Source organism: Tinamus guttatus, unplaced genomic scaffold, assembly GCF_059628265.1.
Source record: "Tinamus guttatus ecotype Peru unplaced genomic scaffold, ASM5962826v1 Tinamus_guttatus_pri_ptg000044l, whole genome shotgun sequence".
Lineage (NCBI taxonomy): Eukaryota > Metazoa > Chordata > Aves > Tinamiformes > Tinamidae > Tinamus > Tinamus guttatus.
Genome location: NW_028288578.1, coordinates 3540650 through 3561357, shown reverse-complemented (window position 1 = coordinate 3561357; position 20708 = coordinate 3540650). Strand labels below are relative to the sequence as shown.

The 20708-nt window shown below is 46.3% G+C and overlaps 1 protein-coding gene across 2 annotated transcripts in view; it reads left to right on the top strand.

The window, feature by feature from the left end:
• LRP8 (LDL receptor related protein 8) overlaps positions 1 to 20708 on the top strand; it is a 134786-nt gene that overhangs the window by 83048 nt on the left and 31030 nt on the right. For both annotated transcript variants that reach the window (XM_088536968.1, XM_088536961.1), the window contains exons 3-4: positions 2860 to 2982; positions 19982 to 20110. In XM_088536968.1, the coding sequence (XP_088393094.1) occupies positions 2860 to 2982; positions 19982 to 20110 (252 nt within the window). The remainder of the gene's footprint in view (positions 1 to 2859; positions 2983 to 19981; positions 20111 to 20708) is intronic.

The window sequence follows — 20708 nt, the reverse complement described above, 5'->3', positions numbered from 1 at the left end:
TGCGTAACATAGGAGATTAATAGAAAAGGGTTGTCTGAATTGAAAAAGGGAAAGGAAGAGAAAGAAACAGAGAGGAGATATTTTAATTAACTGCTCCCTGCCTGTGCTGTGAGCCTGGAGAGGCAGCAATTGAGTGCCAGGAGGTGAACCTGCTCGAAAGCAAAGTGATGCCGGGCGGAGGCGAGACGTGAGCCGCTGCTTCACCCTCCTCTCGCTTTCAGTGACCTGGGCTGCTGTTCGCCACATAGAGCAGAGCTGATTTTGATTAAGCAATCTGTAGAGTTCTGGCCCTAATTTGTTGGGGAGTAATAATATGTGTAATATGTAAATGACAGCAAAAAGCAGAAACAGGAGAAAATAAGAAATGCTACAAGGAAGTCTCAGTCGTGGAAAGGTTTGTCTCCCTTCACTTCGTCCTGCTGTTTTAGGAGATCATCAACACTTCAGGTGCAGAAATGCACCTCTGGTGCTGAGTGAGACCTCAGGGTGGCTGCTGGTGAGGAGGTGCTTGGCTGCTGCCGGGGTCCAACAGGTGCCCCCACGTGTGGCCAAGAAGAAGGCTGGGCCAGAGGAGCCCGTTACCACCTCCCCGCTGATGCCCAGTGCGGTTTTTTGCCTCCTTTTTGTGAATCCCATCAATCTATTAATTGTGCAGTATCGGGAGTAAAACCATCGGCAGCAGCATCTGCTGCGGGCGGCAGCCTGGCCATCCCCTTCCCTTCCGGCGCGACCCACGCGCTCCCCACGGCCCCACATCGCAGCAATCACAGCACTGCGCTGACGGGGAAAAGGGCGCTTCAATTCGAGGTGGCCAAAGAATCCTGTTGCCATCTGGGTCTCTTGGGAAAGGCCCGAAGGAGAGGACTTGTCTTATGCAAAGCAAGACGCTAGGATATTGGGGGAGCTAGGGTAAAAAGCAAGCTCTGTGTCTCTCTAGTGTTGTGTTAGGCTCTGCTGTTCAGGTAAAGACATGCTTGCTACTTTTGCGGACTTCCCAGCCCTCCCCTCATAATGGACATGGACAATTTATGTCGCCAGCTCCGCAGCAAGCAGAGGAGCACCCCAGTGTTGCTCATACAGACACACGGCATCAGTGTCCCATCCTAGCTCTGTCCTTAAGCGTGCACTAAATACCTCGGGCTAAAGGTGCTGCACCTTGGCTGGAGTGATGCAGCCTGCCAGGGCTGCACGTCACGGCGAGCGGTGCTTCGCCTGCCTTTGGGAGCCCACTGCTGCTCACCCTTGGCGTGCAGCTCCGTCTGGGGCGTTTCTGGGCCATGTCCTGCAGATCTCTGCTGGCAACGGCTGGGCTCCAGTCTGCAGCTTCTCCAGCACTGCCAGCTTCAAGTGCTGCAGGTGCCAGGTCTCCGTCTGCAGAAGTGACTCATGAGAGTTGGCTCCTCGAGTGAGGGATTTCCCAGCTGAAGCAGGTCTGCTCTGTCCAATAAACAGTGCACACTGGTTTTGAAAGATCAGACTGGGTTTGTAATACGATAGGTCTCCTGTGAAGCTCTTGGTCTGTATGTTTTCTTTCTGTATTAGTTTGTACCATGTGGTTCTGTAAGACTGAAGGGCAATCATCCATTTTATTCAGTATCCGGCTCACTTAACAAAGGAAGGGAAGTAAATGTATGTTCACTCTATGAAGTGTGTCCTGAGAGACTGTACATGGGCTTAGTGATGTTTTGCAGCCTTTTCTTGCCTGTTAAGGGATGCCTGTTAAGGGAAGCTGCATGTTTTGTGCATTAGAAAATGAAGACTTGATTTCTGACATGTAAATCTCTTCAGAACTTCACACAATCATGCCCTTGTTTTCTGCACGTGACCTACATTTCACACAGCTCCCTCTCTGACAGCCAGGAGCTCGTGGAAGAAAGGGAATATCAAAGCAGGGAGGCTGATTTGTTACGCTCAAGCTTTGAAGACGTTTGCTGGAAGGAGTGTTGAGGTGCCTAGTCTGCATCCTTGGAGGTTTGTAAGACCAGGCGGGATGAAGCTGTGCGTAACCTGCTCTGCCCTCCTTGCTGACCTGCAGGAGACCGGACTAGATTCCTGAATGGCTTCCTGAGGTCTTTTCCAACCTGAGTTTTCCTGTGATCCTATCAGGTGGTGAGCAGCTTTGCAGGGAAGAAACAAATCTTCTCCATACTATAAATTCCTCTGTGAACAACTGGTTGGTTGTAGTCCTGTGGAGCTGGGATCCCTCTGCTGCAGGAAAAGCTGCCCATCTGTTACAGGTCACTGGTGGTGCCGTACCACCCACAGGAACAGGCCAGCTAGTTGCTTGAATTCGTCGGTCCTGTGTCTTTTTTTCAAGCTGTAGATTTAATGCCAGCAAAGCAGAGAGCTTGGAGTGGTTGAAATTTAATTAAGTGATTTTTAGTGTTTGGAAGAGTGCTCTGTGACCATCTACTGGGGCGGTAAATTTACTAGAGAAGCCATGAATACATCACATAGATAAAAACATTATTACTTAGATTATAGGACTGCAAGGCAGGGGCTGGTTTATCTTATGTGCTTGTAAATCATGCAGCATGCTTTCAGCTCCCTGTACCTAGCAACTAGTAAAAGCCCTGGATATTTATTTTGATGCAGAACTTCCTGCTTTTTTCGACTGCCAGAGAAAGACATCAAAGAGTGGATTTCTTTTAAACAACGGGAAGGGAGGGGAATGTTTTGGAGAGAAGAAACCACCGTCTTCAATACCTCTTGTGCTCTGTCATGATGTCGAATGCATCACGGTGTTGAATTCTCTTGATAAGGGTGATTGGTATTGGCCTTTCGCTAGTGAGGTTGGATGCTCTGAAGGTCTTCTACCCTGCTTGTATTCACATACTTTTTTTTTTTTCCTTTTTGCAGCAAAGAAAACTTGTGCTGAGTCCGATTTCACTTGTGACAACGGCCACTGCATCCCCGCCAGGTGGAAATGCGATGGCGAGGAAGAGTGTCCCGACGGGTCGGATGAATCGGAAGCAGCGTGCAGTGAGTACCCGACGCGGGGGCCTTGTCAAAGCCAACACTTGTTGGGAACCAGAGGGGTGTTTCCCATACCTGCAGGATGATCCTTTTGCTTCTGTAGGACTAGAAATTAAAGACAGGAACATCACTTAAATCAGTGGTTTCCAAACTTGCAAATGTATCCATTTTCCAGATTATGATCCAGTAACAGAATGAAAGCACCTCTAGCTCTGTTACAGATGAACACTCCTCTGGTTGGAGGGGTTGTGCTCAGCAGCTGTGCACAGAGGCTCACATATGGATGGTGTGTGGATCAGAAGCTCCCACGTTAGTCCCTCTCCCACAAGGCATACCACAACTCGCAGGAATAAATGTTCCTTACTCTTCAGGGCTGCACAGTGGCTCATTTAAGGTCTGAATCAAGCACCGTGAAATGTGTGCACCGGGGATTGGGCTTTTGGAATCCTGGATTCACAGCATTTTGCATCATAGCATCTTGAAAGTCCTCATTGCTACTCAGAGCGTTTCTGTCACTCTGGTGGCACTTTGCAGTGTTAGCATTGCTCAGTGGTTTTATTTATTTATTTGCCTTGTGGAACAAGGTGCACGATCAGCAAAGTAAAACAGCTAAAGCAGAGAGTAAACAAAACAGATGTTCACTGTAGGTGACACTTTTTAAAAATGCATTGATTCAGGAAATAAAAGGACAGGCTCCATGTTTATTCTGTGCATTTTGTCTTATTTTCTCTTTCACTCTTTGAGGAAGTGCATCCATTTCCATTGCTCTGGATGGTGCAGGTGTGTCTGATGTGGAGTTCAAAGGAGTCTCAGGAATATTTTAATTAAAACACTAGCTAACATGCTGACTTCTGTACGTGTGCTTTCTTCAGTGTGCAGGTTTGTTCTGGGATAGATCAAGAGCTAATCCAAGCTGTTCCATTGAATTTCTCATTATTATGTGCTTAACAAAGACATTTCTATGGGTCAGCAGCGTTGGAGGAAATATTTTATCAGATCTTACCAGAATATAGAACATTAGGGACTTTTCTTTTTCAGCCTAGTAGCCCCGTCTACTTTGCTCCCTAATTAAGGAAGACAAATGTACTTCTCTCTTGCAGGGTATGAAATGGAGTAGTTTCTGCAGCCATATACACACTAGAGAAAAAATTATTTCAGTAAATGCATTAACATATTTGTGTACTGTACATGATGATCTTTCAGCCTCCATCCTCTTCAGTCAAAAGGCATCTTATTAATGTTGCTTCTTGGCTCTGGTTGTCACTGAGTAGGGGCTGAATAACAGCAGCTCCGTTCGCCGCAGTCCCTCTGCCTATGAGTCTGTGGCCAGAGGCCACGGGACAGCCTGAGTTCAGAGCACACAGCTCTAAGGTCCTGGACAGTGTCCCTTGGTCACCTGCCTCTTTTTTTCTAGCCATTTCATCTTCCATTTTCCCCCTACTTGGGTTCTCTCTCAAGGGCAGCCCACCTTTTTGCTGAAATAGCAAGATCCTGTCTCTCAAAGGCCACAGGATACTCGGTGCAGGTCTGTGCCTGACCTGTGGCTAGCTCACAAAAGAAGCCAGTGTTTCTGTGCCTACCAGTTACAAACTTGCCTTCAAACCATCTGAAAGCAGGATTTTGGAACCGTACTTGCATTACAGGATTATTCAGATCTGAGATTTACGCTTAATCAGATGAAGACCAGGTAGTTTTAATCTTGGGTCTGCTGCTAGCCATTAGGCTTTTTGTTGGCGTGGGAAGGTCTTTCCTTCCCGACGTTTTATGTCCCAGTGAAAGTGCGTGTCACCTTGAAGGCAGATCAGACTGCTTGTAATCCAAGGGAAACCCCCTGACACCACCGTGCTGCCCGGAGTGAATTCACACATGTTTGCAGATCTTTCTGCCACTGCTGCTCAAGACAGAAGTCCAGTTATAAAACTGGTGGGCTATTAAACAAAAAAAGTGACAAGTTTTTCTTTGCTTTTAATTTGTACCTTAGCTTGCAAGGTCCAGTCCTTTGTGTGCATAAAGGCCATTCAAGAAGATCTAGTGAGAGGCAAAAGATGCACTTGGACAGCCTGGAAGAGTTCATTCCTGCACAGTGCCTCCCTCCAGTCCGATTTTCCCACTCCCTGCTGAAAGCAAGGCTGAGCTTTCTCCTTGGGACAGAGTCCGGCCCGCAGGCCCCTGCAGCACTCTCATTGCCCTGCTTAGCAATGCAGTCTGCGCTGCAGCATTTCCCTGGGGAAGTGGCCGCTTGGGAAATGGTGATTTCTCACCTCTGGCATGATCCAGCTGCTTTATAAAATCGCTTATTTGTCAACAGGCCATGTAATTACCAGCACCTTTGCCAGGTTCCAGGGTTGTTCCTTGATCAGTGCAGCGCTGGGACATTGTCCGTAGCCCATGAGAGTCAAGGAGGTTAAAAGCACTGATAATGCTCACTGCATTTGAGGAGCAATTCCAGCTCCAAACGTGATCAAAGCTGTGCAGCTCCACTCAGCATGTAGCCAACTGCTAGGTGGGTTTTTGTTCTCTGACTACTTTTGATAACACTTTTTTTAATGTATTTTGTGTTTTGTGGTGGTCGTTGGAGATGTTATGTTCCTCTTTCTAATGCTCAGTTCAAGATAACAGTTTGTGTTCCTTATTTTCATGTAAAACCCTCCAAAACCAAGATAACTTTGCTACGGGCTTTTTCTCCTCCCCAGCTTGCTGAAATAGCTCAATTTTGTACCTGATAGTGTCCGCTCTAAAGATGTTACCCACCCTCAGGTCTTAAGACAGTGCGACCTGTCTCAACTTGCATAGAGGAGATGGCATCTCAGCTGGCCCAACTTCCATTGACTTCCTGCGACGTCCAGGGCTTTTCTGCTATTTGTGCATTTTTTCTTTTCTAAGAAAACTTCATTTCCCATAAGCCACTGACTATCAGTTCCTGGGATACAAGCTGTAAGGATGTGTTTTATGAATCCTATTGCATCCATGGATGATGTGGTCTGTGGGTCTGTAGTGGCTCTCTTTTCTCAGTAGAAGGCTGATTAACTTCCAGCACAGGCTGATTTTTGGAGATGGTTTTTCAGGCTTTTGGTTTGGAATGGATTATTACAGATTAAAAAACTGCTTAGATTTCTTCATCTTTTCTTGAAGCTTGGTCCTTAACCTAAACATACTCTCTCATCCATAGGTTTGTCCAAGTGAATTATTCATGTAACGTGCCAGCATCACCACTAAATCTCAGTGTTTTGCCATCTGTCAGTTTTTCCATGCTATTATCTGGCTGCTGCTTTTATTTTGTCTCATTTCTTTGACATTAAGGTTTCCGAGAGGCGTGTGTCCCTTCCCTGCTGAGAGGCACCGTGTGCGCTGGCTCTCGGCCCTCTGCAGCCCTTAGCAGGCCCACTCTGACTTGTCGGGGTGGCTTGTTTTGCTTTTTCCTCTCTGGAAGCAGGAGCCTCCCCTACGTTAGGAGCAGCCGAACGGCGTTAGCCCGGGAATTGGTACGGCCAAGAATTCCCAGCGTAGGGAGCTGCGGGGATTGAGGCTGGCAGAGGGAGGCGGAGGAGAAGGAAAGCGATGTTAAAGAGAGGAAGGGTATTTTGAGGAACGTAGCGTAACCACAGCAGCACGGGGGTGACCTAGGTGGGCTCTCCCACGGGAGACCCTGCCAGGCTGGAGCCCCAGGGCTGCCACTATTATGCAGGGCCTTGGCTTCTGCATATGAAAAGATTCCTCACGATTTTCCAATCTGCTTCCCGAAGCCGAGAGGGGGAAGGGAAGTCATTTTTCTCATTGAAATCGCCGAGACCCCTATCAAAATGAATGCTACCAACCTAGCGCTGCTTTGGCATTGAATTATTCTGCCTTTTCTACAAGAGCATTATTTAAAATTTCCCTCTGAAGTATTTTGATTATTTAATCAGTGACTTAAAAAAATCTCTGGAGAAAAATAAAAACAAATACTAACAAACAGTAACAGCACTGATGGGAACACAAATTAAAGGGGATAGTGCAAGTGAAAATCTAAGCTGGCAAACTCTTGCCTTAGGACATTGTATATGTAATGAGATCGAGACAGCAGCATAAACTCACTGCTCCTTGTTCCCTATCAGATTTGTGACACTCTCCTAGTTAAGAGCAGGAATTATTATGCGGAAAAGTATAGTCGGGTGTTATGAGGAAGAAGAAGAGGAGACCTGAATTCATGCTGCATGTAATAGGGGAATGATTTAATAGGGCAGGTTTAATAAGCAGCAGTCCTGGAAATAGATTTTTAAATGGAATATAAAATAAAACCCTGAACGTTGGTTTGAAATACAGTACCAGTTCATGCAGTACTTTCATTTCTAAGTATGTGTCACTAGTCATTCAGGGAGGTGTATCTAGTCTTGACAGTTTTATTTTTAATGGGTATTAGCAGTGTCCCAGGCACTTTGAGTGCTGCTGGTGCGTGCGCCAATTGCTTAGAATGACTATTACTTCTGCCCTGCCTTTCAGTTAAGCTGCACAAAAGCAAAAAATGTGCGATTTGTTGGTATTGCTCATCCCAAACGCACGTAATTTGCTGGTATTGCTCATCCCCAACACCTCTCCCCTGACTCCCCGTTCACCCCAAAGGAAACTGCACCCGTGTCACTCGTCTTCATCCCAGGCTCCGGCGTGACTGCCGGGCTCGGTGACATTACGGCAGAGTTCAGCCTAATGGAGTGTCCCCGTGCAGGGAGGATTTCTCCTGGAGGAGAACACTGGAGTAACTCGTTCGGGGCGTCACGCGTGCGCACGCGCCGGGCCATTGAACTGCAGTAGCCAGGAATGAGAAATGGAAAGAAAACTAGGCCAAATCAGCCAGGCAGAGTCAGATATCAGGTTTTAGGACCTCAGGCAGTAACAGATTCTCTTTTTTAATAGGAGTGTTTTGTTTGTGTATGCTGATATGCAGACAGGGACTATCAGTGCCATGCAATGCATGAGGACCCTCCTGCTTCATCACTGCAGGGATGAACGTGCTACCCGCGCGGGGCATCCTGTGCGATGACGGTCGCGTCGGGCGGGCAGGGGTTGGGTTTTACAGGCAGTTTTACAAGGTTCCTTTACACTAGCGAGCAGTTGCTCAGCTGAATTGCTTCAGTCTGTGCTTCCCGAGCAATGTTTTCTCCCTGACTCTGGGGTTTCATTCAATGTGTGCAGGTATTACTCCTCAATGCTTTTGTATATGCATCCTAAATATTTCCCCTTATTTTCATCACACTGCTTCTGGCAGTAGCTTATAATAGATTTTTTTGAAGTCCTTTTCACCCTAATCCCATATAACTCTTCAAATGCTTGGAAATGTACCTTTAGCCCTGATTTAATCATCTTATCTCTGCGAGGATATAATTTCTTCACAAGTGTCTCTTGTTCCTTAATCACTGCAATTTCCCTGACTGCCTCCAAGTGCGGCTGTGTTGAGTAACTCAGGACTGACCTCCATATCTCAAGGGACAGGAAACCACAGGGCACGAACATGAGAAGTCTCCAAGAAGGTCAGGAACAAAATCTAGTTTTTCTTGCCTTCTGTTCCTTTTTTTTTTTTTTTTTTTGAAGCATAAAATTATCCCTTTACATGAAAGGGAACGTGGGGAACTCACAGCCCGGCTGCTTATGCCCAGCAGTGGGATAGCTTCAGCCGTGAGCACCTGCCTGGGGGCTGGTGCTTAAGTAGCCAGTTGCCTCGTTTTTGACAGCTACTCCACTTTTTACTTACTACAGATAGGAGTTAATTCAGGGTATGTAGTGGTTATGCTCCAATTGTACCAGTGTTAAAAAAATTACGTAATACCTGCTTTAAAAGGAAGAAAAAAAAAGTTTAAGGGATGGTGGTTGGTGTTTTCCTGTGCCTCAGGTCTACTCCAAGCTTTTGGTAGCTGACTGCTACGAAGATTTAAATGCTGGCATTTAAGTATTGCTCGTATTGGTCTAATGCATTCATGCAGTTCATAAACAGGAATGGTCATAAAAGGCTTTGATGCTACATCTTTATGGCTGCAATTAATCTTGCATTTATTTCAGTAGGAGAGAAGAGCAGGAAAATGAAAGTTGAGCATATGAAGCTCTTGTATGTGTGATTATTTAACAGCCTATAAATATGGAGCCAGTAAAAACTGAAGAGATTTTCGGAAATATTCAGGCAGGTTTTCAGTTAGTGCTTTTATTTTATTTTTTTTCCATTCTGTTCCAGCTTGCTTTCTGAAAATCCTATTTACCTATTCTTTTTATCTTTATTTCATGTCAGTTTATCAAATGGAAAAAGTTCATGTTTGGTATACTTACCATGGCTGAAGCAAAGAGGAAATCTGGAAGTCAGAGGTGCAAAGCATAGTGCTTCCTGGCAATCTCCGGGAGACCTGGTGCCTCTTTCTGTCACTCATCTGGGCAGGTTTAGTTATGTTTGCTCATCCAGGGACTGGGGTGGCGTTAGCTTCCCTGCCCATCAGAAACACTTCTGCAGCCATAAAATCCCAGTTGCAGTCGGGCATCGTGGCAGCACCGCCTGCCCCCTCTGTCCTTGGGGTCATTCTGTCCCCCACGTGTCCTGCAGGGCTTTTCCTTCCCGGATTTCACTACCCCTGCCATGAGAGAAAGAACAGGAGCCTGGACGGAGGTACGCGGGACTCCTCGCTGTGCTCTGGCCATGTTTGTGGTGGTGCTTTTCAGAGCAGCCCCCAGATCCGCTCCGGCTGCGAGCGCCTCCAGCACCGGCCGAGCGGCCCCACTCGGGAACGGCCTCCTCCTGCGGCCCATGCACACGTGGCAGGGAAGGCAAAATGCCATCGGTGAAGCATTCCCATCTTCCAGGGTTATTGCAGTACCCCAAGCTTTCATATGGTGTATGTAAAAATGCAGGGCAGGGGGAGTCTTGTACTGTTAGATTTAATTAATCTGTGAGGGAAATTAAAGTGGGCCTTGGCGGAGGTAATTCAAGTCCCACAAGCAGCCAGGTGGGGTGTTTTGTTTTCACAAAGAAGCAACACTTCTAAGTTCTCATAGGGCTTTTCATTATTTTAATCAATGCCTTCTTCCAGGCTTGCTCAATGTGTTCATTTAGAAGCAGCAGCAGTGCTGTGGAAGATCACAATAGCAGAGTCTCTATATTTTTGGCATAATTAAAGACCTGTAATTACCTAACTGCTTATCTGGTGAGAAACTCCACGAAAGAGTCCCTGGTCCGTTATATTCAAGCCAGACAACAAACTAAGCTGCATTAGAGGGATTAAAGAAATGTTGTCAACCTTAAAATCAAAATTTTAAATCCTGTTTGCGCTTAGCTTTTCTACCAGCCCCTCCTGTGTTGTACTTCTATTCCCAAACCAGCGAGTGCTTCGCAAACCCAATTAATCTGGGTGTTTCAGCACTGAGAAGGGTCGCTGAGGCAGCTGGGCTTATATTAGAGCTGACACAAATGAAGCAAGAAGACTAATGAAAGAGAGGAGCAGCAGAAAGAGTAGAATAAAGTTTATAGTAATAGATCAAAAGGCCTCTCAGCTAAAGCCAAGCATGGCTCGATTATTACATTTATCTGCAAATATATGTAATTCTATCAAGAATATTAGAGATTTGGCAAAAGTAGCCATTGAGGGTGGGTTCGAGGAAGAAAAAGAGCATGAGCAAAGAGTGCAGATGCTCTGTGCAGAGGGACAGCGCGAAAGGAGGAGGTGGGAGAAACGTGTCCCTGTGGGGCAGACCCAGGTGGTGGTAGGAAGGGAAGATTCGAGTAAGGGGATGCCCAGAAAGGGCCCTCGAGACACAGCCCTGGTGGTCAAGGTGCCCGGGTTTGGGTTTTGGCTCTGCCGCTGCCTCGCACTGGGACAGTAGTGGAGTGGCTTCTGTGTCACCATCTGCAAAACGGAGTGCCCAAAAGTGCTCACACTGGTGCCACTACGTGCTCCTGGGTGGCTGGAGTCAGTCTGTAGATAATATTTCTCCTTGATAGATGCTGGGTAATAACAGGGTTATAAATTGTGGGTAGATTTTACTGTGTGTTAAAAGCTCTTAACTTTGGTACCCTTCTTGGCCTATTTTTTTCCTAGGATATTTATTAACTGAGTTATATGGGGAGTTTTTACCTTTAAGTTGTAATTTTATAACTCCTCATTTAAATTTTCTTCACATCTCCATAATGAGGTTTTTTTTTAATTACTTTTTTCAAAGAAGCAGTGGAAAAGAGTAAAGCCTAGACTTTTGGAAGTGCACAGCAAATATATCTAAAGGCTCTAGACCAATAATTTTGAAAAAGCTTGCTGATTTTTAAGTGCACCTTTTCAGTTTTCCTAAGCATAGGCGAGTTCTTCTAGTCCCAAACTAACAGCCCCTGGGCAGCGGTTTCTTCTCCAGATTTCAGGCCCGTAGTGCTAGTGGGAGGGGAGCATCTGGCCCTGTCATCTTCTCCATATGTGCCCTCAGATTTCACATCTCGTTAGTGTGTTTTAAACTCTTCCTTGTTGCTTTCCATGAGGCAGTAATGTTGGTTGTGAAGTTTTAAAGAGGAATGATTGAGCAGAATTATGCATCAGCATTATGGGAAGAAAGCAGCATTTTGTTTGTTCTTTCCATCCTTTCTTACATTTCTAGAATGTGCAGGTTTGAAGAGCACATTCCATTTTCTTTGAAATGCAGAAATACCATTTCAAAGAACATTTGCAATGAAGATCAGAAAAAGTGACAAAGCTAAACTGTATTTGGTGGTTTTAGACTGGTGGTGGCCTTAGTTTTGGGCACAGTTCTGAGTCCTAATGTGCAAGATTTTCTGTTTTATCTGGTAGTAGCCACTATACTTCGACTGTGCATGCGTGCCAGCTTTATACATGCATATGAACATATATGTGTGCTTGTGTATCAATTTCCTCCGGAGTAACGAGTGAGGAATTTTTTCTGTTGTGACTTTGTTTTCTTTATAAGATGGGAGCCCATTATATTTTCATAATACGGTATAAAATATGTATCATTATTTTTGAAGGTTGGCTTCTGGAGACAGACTGTGATATGACTCCATTTAGCAACATGACTCCAAAGTGTTTTTCTCTGCACATATTTAAGCAGCTCTGAGGACTTAGTTATGGTGATTCCTAAACGGCAGGCACCCGGCCACAGCACAAACACTGCAAAGGGAGGAAACTGCTTAGTAAAAGCCAATTTTAATAATCTGAAAAAAAAACACCAGTCATCCCTTTAGTATGTATTAAATGGAGGAAATATTTCTAAAATTGTGTAAAAGAAGTAAAAGTGAGAAATCTGGGATTCATATCCTTAGAAAAAGATGTGTTCAGTGATCAGGCAACACCAGGAGCTTCATGTTTCTTGGAACAGCCCTTTCTTTTTCCTAGGCTGGCAATAGTTCTGCATATTCTTCTCGTTCAGTTGGATTTTGTCATTTAGCTTCTATGTTTCTGGCCTGGAAGAAGTGTTCTTTTTTCACAGGAGCGTAAAGCAGCTTCCACTGGAAGCTGTTGTGTAACACATGTCGCAGGAGTGAATATATCCCTAGATGCTCATCAAATATTATGAGAACCGGAGCTGCTGCACCTGCCTCTCAAGACACATTTTTGTTCCCACTGTGCCAATTTTGGTGCTGTAAACCCACAAACGTCCCCGCTTGCCTTCTCGGGACCGCAACTGCTCACCAGCCTTCCCCAGGCGCCGAGACCCTGAGGCACTAAAGGAGAGCCCTGTGGGCTGGGCAGCTCCCCGGAGTCCCTCGGAGGGCTCACTTGTCTTTTAGGGGACTAAAACGTAAGGACCCCGCCGGGCAAAAGTTGTCCCGACTGAGAAATTCTGCCTGTCCTCCCAGGTGTAGATTCTCTGTTGTCTAATGTGGGCTGGGCTCATGTGGCAGCATCTTCTGGCAGAGTATCCTACCAAGGCAGGTATTTTCACTGAACTTGCTGGAACTTCATTCTCTTTGAGAACAGTTCCAGGTATTTTTCTTTGGTTCAGCCAGTTCACTTAGCAACTGCATGGACAGGGAGATACCTGTCCATCTTGTTTCCGTGAGAAAACAGCATTAAAAAAATGTATTGCAAGCTTAAATGATTAGAGCCTAGTTACAAGGGAGTAGTTAGAAAATAAAGACGTTGAATGATGAAAGTGAAAGGATGCACAATTTATGATCAGGTATGTTAGAGTTGTAAGGAGTTCTATAAGTGTATGAAAAACAAATACATTTCTGACAGTGCTGTGATATGATGTTAAGCAAAGAGAGTGAACCAGTATGCATGCAATAATAGAAAATGCAGAAATGTTGAGACTTGTTCTAATTTCTGCTCAGAAAGAGGAGGAGGAAGGTACGTTCGCACATTTGGCAACTTCCCTACTACTAAGCAGCAGGTATTAAAGTTGCTTGATTTTAAATCAGTAGCACTGGTAAACTCACACTGAAAGGTGTTAAAAGACACAGCCAGTGAGTTTGCTGATTTGTGTGGGTTTTGTTTGACTTTTAAACAGATTTTGGAACATTCATGGGAGTTTCTGAGAATTAATAGAAAGCTGGTGTTTTCATGGTAATTTAAAACATTACATGGAGCACCGTGCAGCATGTTCTGTAGCAGGTCTGCGGTCCGTGGCTTGGGCTCCTAAATGGGATCCACAGCTCCGCTCTGAGGACAGCGTGTGCTTGTTGAGCTGGGTTTAGTTCTGGAGGAGGCCGTGGAAGGGCTGAGAGCGGAGCACATCCATCAAGAATAAACAAGAAAAGGTAGGTCAGCATGTTAACAAGTTAAAAACAGGAGTTGTCTCCCTTGCCATTGTTTCTTATTGGAATTGCTACCTTGCTAATAAGATAATACACACGTTAATTAGCTATCAGATGTGGCCTGTGATTTGACCTAGCTGGGAAGGTTACCCAAAGAGCAGGTGACAGAGCTGGGGAGAAGCCCCTTGACAGCCGCTGTGCCAGGATCCTCCTCAGCCAGAGCCGGTGGCTGGAGCTGCCTGGATCTTTTCCTTGGAGTTAGCACCGAGCGATGTCCAAAAACGCCCTCTGGCTAAAGATCAGCTTGATTTAGAATAGAAATCAGTGTCATTAACTAGAATGAAAGTAACTGTTCTGTCAGGAGGTGGCCCTGGCCGTGCTCTCAGCACTTCGTTCTCCTCAGCGTGCTCCGGGAGGCGTTCCCGTGGAGCTGAGTATTCTTCATTCAGTGGTCATTACCAAAGAACAAGACTCCTGTGCATGTTTAATACCATGGTCTGTTTCTCATGATAAGAGGAGGTTGTTTGGGAGCAAAGCGGGCGCTTCCTGGGGCTGGCGCAGAGCTGCTCGGGATTGGACCCGCTGGGGAGCCGCGTAAAGACGGTTTCCGTTGTCTGAACAAACTCCAGCTCGTTTCCTTTTGATCAAACATGCTTGGTGAAAGGTACGACTTGGAGTCTTTAAAGCAGCTCATTATAGTTTATATTTAGCAGTGGGAAGAATATATTATTAATTATAAGGAAGCTCCGAAGCAGGGAAGCTGTTTAATGTCCTTGATGAATTGAAGCATTATTGTACTGATGGAAGGCTAAGCAATTAACGGTATATTCATTAGGAGTTCATCAGATATCAAACTGTCCTTATCTTTAGGATAGCACTGGAATATCTGACAATTTGCCAGTTACTGCTGACGATAAGAGCAGGAGACAGGGAGTGCCAAGGAGACTGTAGGTAGCACAGCTGACGTATCCGTTCCCTGCCAGCTTATAGACGGTATTTTACATCTCAGTTTCTAGACTCAATTCTCTCCTGCTTCCTCAGTGCCAGTCAGTGGGTTTTGCTGGAAAGCAGGGGGCATGGGGTTGTCTTAGCTGAAATTGAGCGTGAGGAATGCCCCTCACAAAAGGGAATGCTTGATAGATTTGCTATTAGAAATGTGCCTAAAGAAAGCTAAGAGCTGACCTTTGCTAACACATCTGTTTATCTGCTGACTAATGAAGTTAACTGTCAATTTATTAATTTATTAAACTTTTAAGATCAGCAGGATGCCTTGCTGCTTTACGTACATCCATAACTGGTTCTTCTGCAGCTATTTATTACATGGAACTCTATTTTTTTTTCCCCCACCATATTTATTACTAATATCTTCTCCCCTTTCCTCTATACCTATGCACACGCAATCTAAGGATATGAGCAGTTGATCTCCATGATCAGAGAGGCTGGGTATTGCATGGGCTCCACTAAAACCCTGTGGTTTCACAAGAGTTAGATAACTAAAATAATAACTGGTCCATTGTGCAGCACAGATTAAGAATGGCAGAGCCATCAAAACAAAAATTAAAAATTAAACAAAACCTCGCAGAGGTGGGTTTTTTTGCCCTGTTTTTCCTTCCTCCCCAGCCCCTATAGAAATCTCAGAGCTCTTCACGCTGTGCTCAGATTCAGTTTGTGTAACGTATGAGAGCTATGGATGCTGCCCCTGAGACTCACGGCCTCTGCTGAGGTTGCTTTAGAGCCTGCTTGAAACACTCCTTTCCTCTAAAAGCCTTTCCTGTACCGTGCCTTGCTTTTAATCTGTACAGTGAGTCAGTGTTTCAATAATTAGGATTAATTTGGGGATTTGAATTCCTGACTACTTCACTGTGATCTCAGAGGTGATGAATAGGAATGGGATAATCCATAGGAGCGCAAGGCAGTGCTCTCCGCTCCGGCACGCAGAGGTTCTTGCACCCTAAGCCTGGCTTATCCTGCCGTTCCTGGGAGCTGGTGGGGTTCAGGCTCGGGAGCGTCACGTAGAGAAGGTGCCTGGTCCGGGCTGTGCCGCAAGCGCAGCCGAGGTGACACTATCCAAATCCCTTCCATTTCCTTGGGAACCTCTGAGCATGAGGCACTATCTAATACATCTTGCTGCAGGATCAAGTTTTTTATCAGGTGTTTGAACTATTAATCCCCTTAATGATCGTCTGATTTCTTGACCTTTATGGTTATATTTTCTTAGTAGCTTTCCTAATTGGTCTTTTGGGTCATTTATATTAATTTATGTTCAAAGTTTAAAGGTGATGGCCATAACTTAATTATTTTCTTATGCTGGAAGAACAGATTTTCGCTACTACCTTGTCTTTGCCTGCTCCCACGAAGTTTATGGTACGTTAGCACGTGCTGCTGTGCCCCAAAACACCAGGTGGGAGCAGTCCATGTTCCCAGTCCTGGGAATCAGCGCTGTGACGCCAGTTCAGACATCCCAGTGTCCGGAGCCAGGAGCAGGGGCAGTTGTGGTGTTGATTTGGTCTTGTTCCAAGCTAGGAAATGGCAGGTGTGGCAGCAGGCTGAGCTGCGGGATCGGGACTGTTCCTGCACGGAGGTGATGGGGGAGATTAGCTGGATTAGCTGGATAGCGCCAGGTGGTTCCTTAGTGCTTGTCAGCAGTGGGGGGTGTAGTCTGGAATCTGCGTGCATAAACTTCCTACAATGTATATACGAGCTTGTGACGGAAGTGCATTTTTGAACTGTAAACTTGGACCTGGGAGCGCCAAGTCCTGGGTTTCCCGCATCCATCCTCTCAGGGCCCCGCTTGCTCCTGCTGGGTGCGGGCACAGCACGCGGCAGGTCCTGGGGTAGGAACTGCTGGCTGTGATGAGGGAAACCTAAGGACAGTGTCTGAGGAGGAGAGGGCCATGTTAGAACCAAACCTGCCTTGAAAAACAAAAAAACACACGTTCCGAAACTGGGATACTTCAGGAGATAGAGAAAGCGCCCAGACCTGTGAGATGCTGCCTTTCCCCAAGGCCCTTCCTTGCACGGACGCAGGCTGCTGCTGCGGGCGAGTGCGTTTCCCACCAGCAGAAGTTGCTCTCTTGCAGTTTGTGTATGCTCGTGGAGTACCTGTTTGGTGAGAACCTGACAAATGGTCTTCTGCAAGTAAATCAATTCTGTTTTCTTGGGCTTTCTTGAATATACATGATGTCCGGAGCCTGAAAAGCACAGCAGTGGCACAAGAGGAAGCAAACAGTGGGGCGCCAGTTAGGCTCTATGGCTCTCTGAAAGACTTTGTAGCCTCCTCTAAAGAAAAAGAAGAATGTGCCATTGGCAGTAGGGAGTCAATGGAACCTTCTTGTCGTCTTTGCTCTTGTCTCCGTATAAATAAACCGTTGTTGTCCATCCTTGGCATTTGCAGTTCATTGTGATAAATCGGTCTTGATGTGTCTGACATTTCAACCGAGTTGTTTAATGGTGCTTTTTTCCCAAAAAGGCAGACCTTGCTGTAGCTTGCACTGGACCAGAATGCACGCAGCGTATGAGCTCTCGCTGTCACGCGTGGCCCTAACCCTTTCCTGCCTAGGAGGGCGAAGGCAGACGTACACAGGCCCCAAAGGTCTGTGCAAGCAACGTGATGAGGCGCCAGGCCGGGCGGCGCTTGCAGAAAGCCAATTCTGTGGGGTGGGCAACCATGCTGAGTCCACTCGTGCTGCCCCAGCATCTCTTGGTGGGGAAAGCTGGAATAATGCAGAAGGGATTCTGCTAAATCTTGCTCCAGGTTTAATGCCAGATCCCGCTGCTGCCTCCCGGTGCTGCCCGAGCTCGCAGCCTCCGCGCGGTGCTTGCTTGGATGCAGAAAGCTCTGGGACGTGGAGAGCCAGGGAACCGTGGCCAGAGCAGCTTCCGTCGCTGCCTCCCTGCGACTCCCAGCTTTGATTTACACTTTTTAAGTGTCTGTAATTGCTCCATCAGCGCGATGATTAACCCAGAGCTCGCTGGCCATAGATAGGGATCTGCTGCCTGCGCCTTGCCAAGCCTTTCATCTTCCCAAGGCTCTACGGGCAGAAGTAGTGCCCGCACTGAGCTGTGGGCAGTAAATTGCCTTTTTGCCAGGCAGTGCTTAGGCTGGGTTATTGGCAGCATTATATAATTATATGGCACCCTCTGCCAAGTTAAGTGCATGGAAAGTGTTCCCATGTGTCTTCACCAACTTCATTCTCCAGAGAGAGTTACCGTGAGCAGGAGAAAAGCAGGTCCCACGTGGCACTGAAAGGGAACTTGTTTCCATCACCATAGTCCCAACAAGAACTAGAACACTTCAGGGCATGTGAACCAGCAACCTGATCAAGAAGCGTCTTCTTAGTTTTTATTTTTAGCTTCCCATTTTTCCCAATATGCAGGTCAAGGACAAACCTCGCCCTTGAATGCACCACACAAACGTGGACAGGAGGTAAAACCTCAAAGTGCAAAAGCGAGGGGAATCAGGAGGAGTAAGAAATCCTCCAAAGGGAAGTCATTTATTATCTTTCATTTCTGAGCATTGTTTGGCCGTGGAGCAGCGCTCAAAGCTGGCCCGGCCGCAGGAGCAGCGGAGCTGGGTGAAGTCCCCTCCTCGTGCTCTGTTTGTGGGGCAAAGCCTCTGAGCTCAGCAGCCCGAGGGGGCAGCGTCCTGTTGGGGGGCTGCTCTCAGCACCCGTGTGCCTGCCTGCCGCCTGGGCATCGTCGGATGCTTTTTGTCTCTTCCATGGATCGTGCAGCATTCCTGAATATTATTTAGGCATGCAGCAAGCAAATTTTAGTGAAGGTGCCGTCTTGCCCCAGGGTTATAAAGCCTCATTACATATGTTATTAACTGTCTGTCTGTGGCAGGAGCTAATTTTTCTTGGCGCGTTGCTTGCCCACAGCTTCTAGAAACCAAGCTGTATAGAGCAATTCCGGGTGGGGAGAAGCCAGAGAAATGCTGGGATGAGGGGACACATCTTCCTAAGTGGCTGATTGATGCTTGGGGGCTGTAAGAGGCCCTGTGGGGGGCGGATGGGAAGGGAGAGGCGCCGTTTCCATCCTCCCTCGCTCAGCACCCGCGGAGCTGGCTGCCTGTGCGTAAAAATTCTGTGCAATGCAAAAAGTATTTTTAATTCAGAATTGAGGTTCCTGCCCCTTCAGTAGCCATATGTAACATTACCATCATTAGCGCCAAGGGAAAAAAATCTATTTGCAAACAATGTTTATTTTTTGCAGAAAGAGTAATTGGTGTTTTTAATAAGCACATCTACCGAATTGGTAGTGGTAATGATTCCAGAATCCTAGGGAATGTATTGTTTAAACTGTGCAATATTGTACATTAGAAATAATATATTGTTTAAACTGTGGAGCATTATGCATTCAAGCAGCCTTGTCACAATAAATATAGATATGTTGTTCTTCAGACTAGTAGGAATAGTAAGTAACTTCATTGCAGGAAAAAGAAAGGAGTTTTAGCAATGCAAAATAGTTATATGAAGAGATTAAGCTTCACAGCTTGCTTTGTTCCAGATAAATTTGGCATTTTTTTCATAGTTTCATTCTGGCATGTACCAGTTTTTTTGCTTAAATCACCTCTAATAGAGGTAGGTAGTTAGGTTTCTGTAGCACACGTGAGTTCCTGCTTATGCTTTCCACTTATTTTCCCAGATTTACTGAACATAATCTGCCTAGGGCATGAAGTTTAGAAGTGCTCCTAAAGAGCAAACACACAAAATAAACCCTGATCCTATAATGAGGCAGCCCGTTTTTCTGATGGTTTTGGAGCTCGAGTTTGCAGAGCGCTTGGCGCAGCGCTCCCCTCTGCTGCACAAGGTGCCCGTGCTGTAACGCGACGGGCGACGTGCGGCAGGAGGAGTCACAGCCAGGAGAAGGTGGGAAAGGCCAGGAGAAGGTGGGAAGGGGCACGGGGGCTGCCGGAGCCGTGGGAGCCACCAGAGCCCCGGGAACAGCAGGGCCGGTGCAGGGATCGCTGCTGCTCGGAGCCCCATTCCGTCTGCCAGGGAGGGCGCCAGGGAAGCAGCACATGCGGCCGAGTCCTGCTCCGCTCCACTCGGGGCTTGAGGTTTCAAAGTTCAGATTCTGGGGGTTTGTTGAAAGAAAGCCTGACCTTTTCTGGTTTTAAAAGTGCTCATGCATGAGATGGTTTAAGCAGTAACACCGTGAAACTGTGGTTGATCTGGGGTCCCGTTACAATGGCAGCAGGTTGAGCCCTGCAAAAATAAAATTACTTTAAACATGCAAATTATGTCAGCAATGTCTAGAATTATGTTACTCATTTCTTTCTTTGTCTTATTCTTCTAGCCAAGCAAGTGTGTCCAGCTGAAAAAATTAGCTGTGGAGACTTGAGCAACAAATGTATCCCGGCGTCCTGGAGATGTGATGGGCAGAAGGACTGTGAGAGCGGTATTGATGAGGCTGGTTGCACCCCTGGTGAGTCAGAGTGACGCTTTAATACATATGCGGTGTCTCCACTGAGGACTGTAAAAGTCCTAAAGTGACTTTTACAAATTGCATGTAAAGGGATGACTTTTCCTGCCAACAAATTTCATTCACTCCACATTTGCAATGCTAAGTAGTGAATTTTAGCAAAAGAGAGGAAAAAAGACTTCTCCAGTTGGAGCTGGCTGAAGAATATAAAGTGAACTGTACGGAGGGCTGTGTGGTCTTTTACTACCATAGCAGACCACGCTAGTCAGTTTGAAACACGAGCATCAGGATTAGCACCCAGATGACTTTATGAGAGCTTAGGTGGCTGCTCAGGGGGTGTTCAGACCCTCGCTGTGCCAGCACAGCAGTTACTGTCACCTCCCCCTCCTGCAGAGGACAGTCCTGTAAGCCAAGGCTAACTTCTGCAGGAGCTTTCATAAACAGCTTGGCTTGACCGGCCAGCGAGACAATGATATGCTATTTATTGCAGCTGCCTTAAATTTGGTCCCTACATGGTCATTGCCTTTTATTAAGTCTTTCTCTGCTGAATAAGAGAGCTCTCTAATAGTGTTTTTCCTCAGAAAAGTCCAACTCTGTGCAA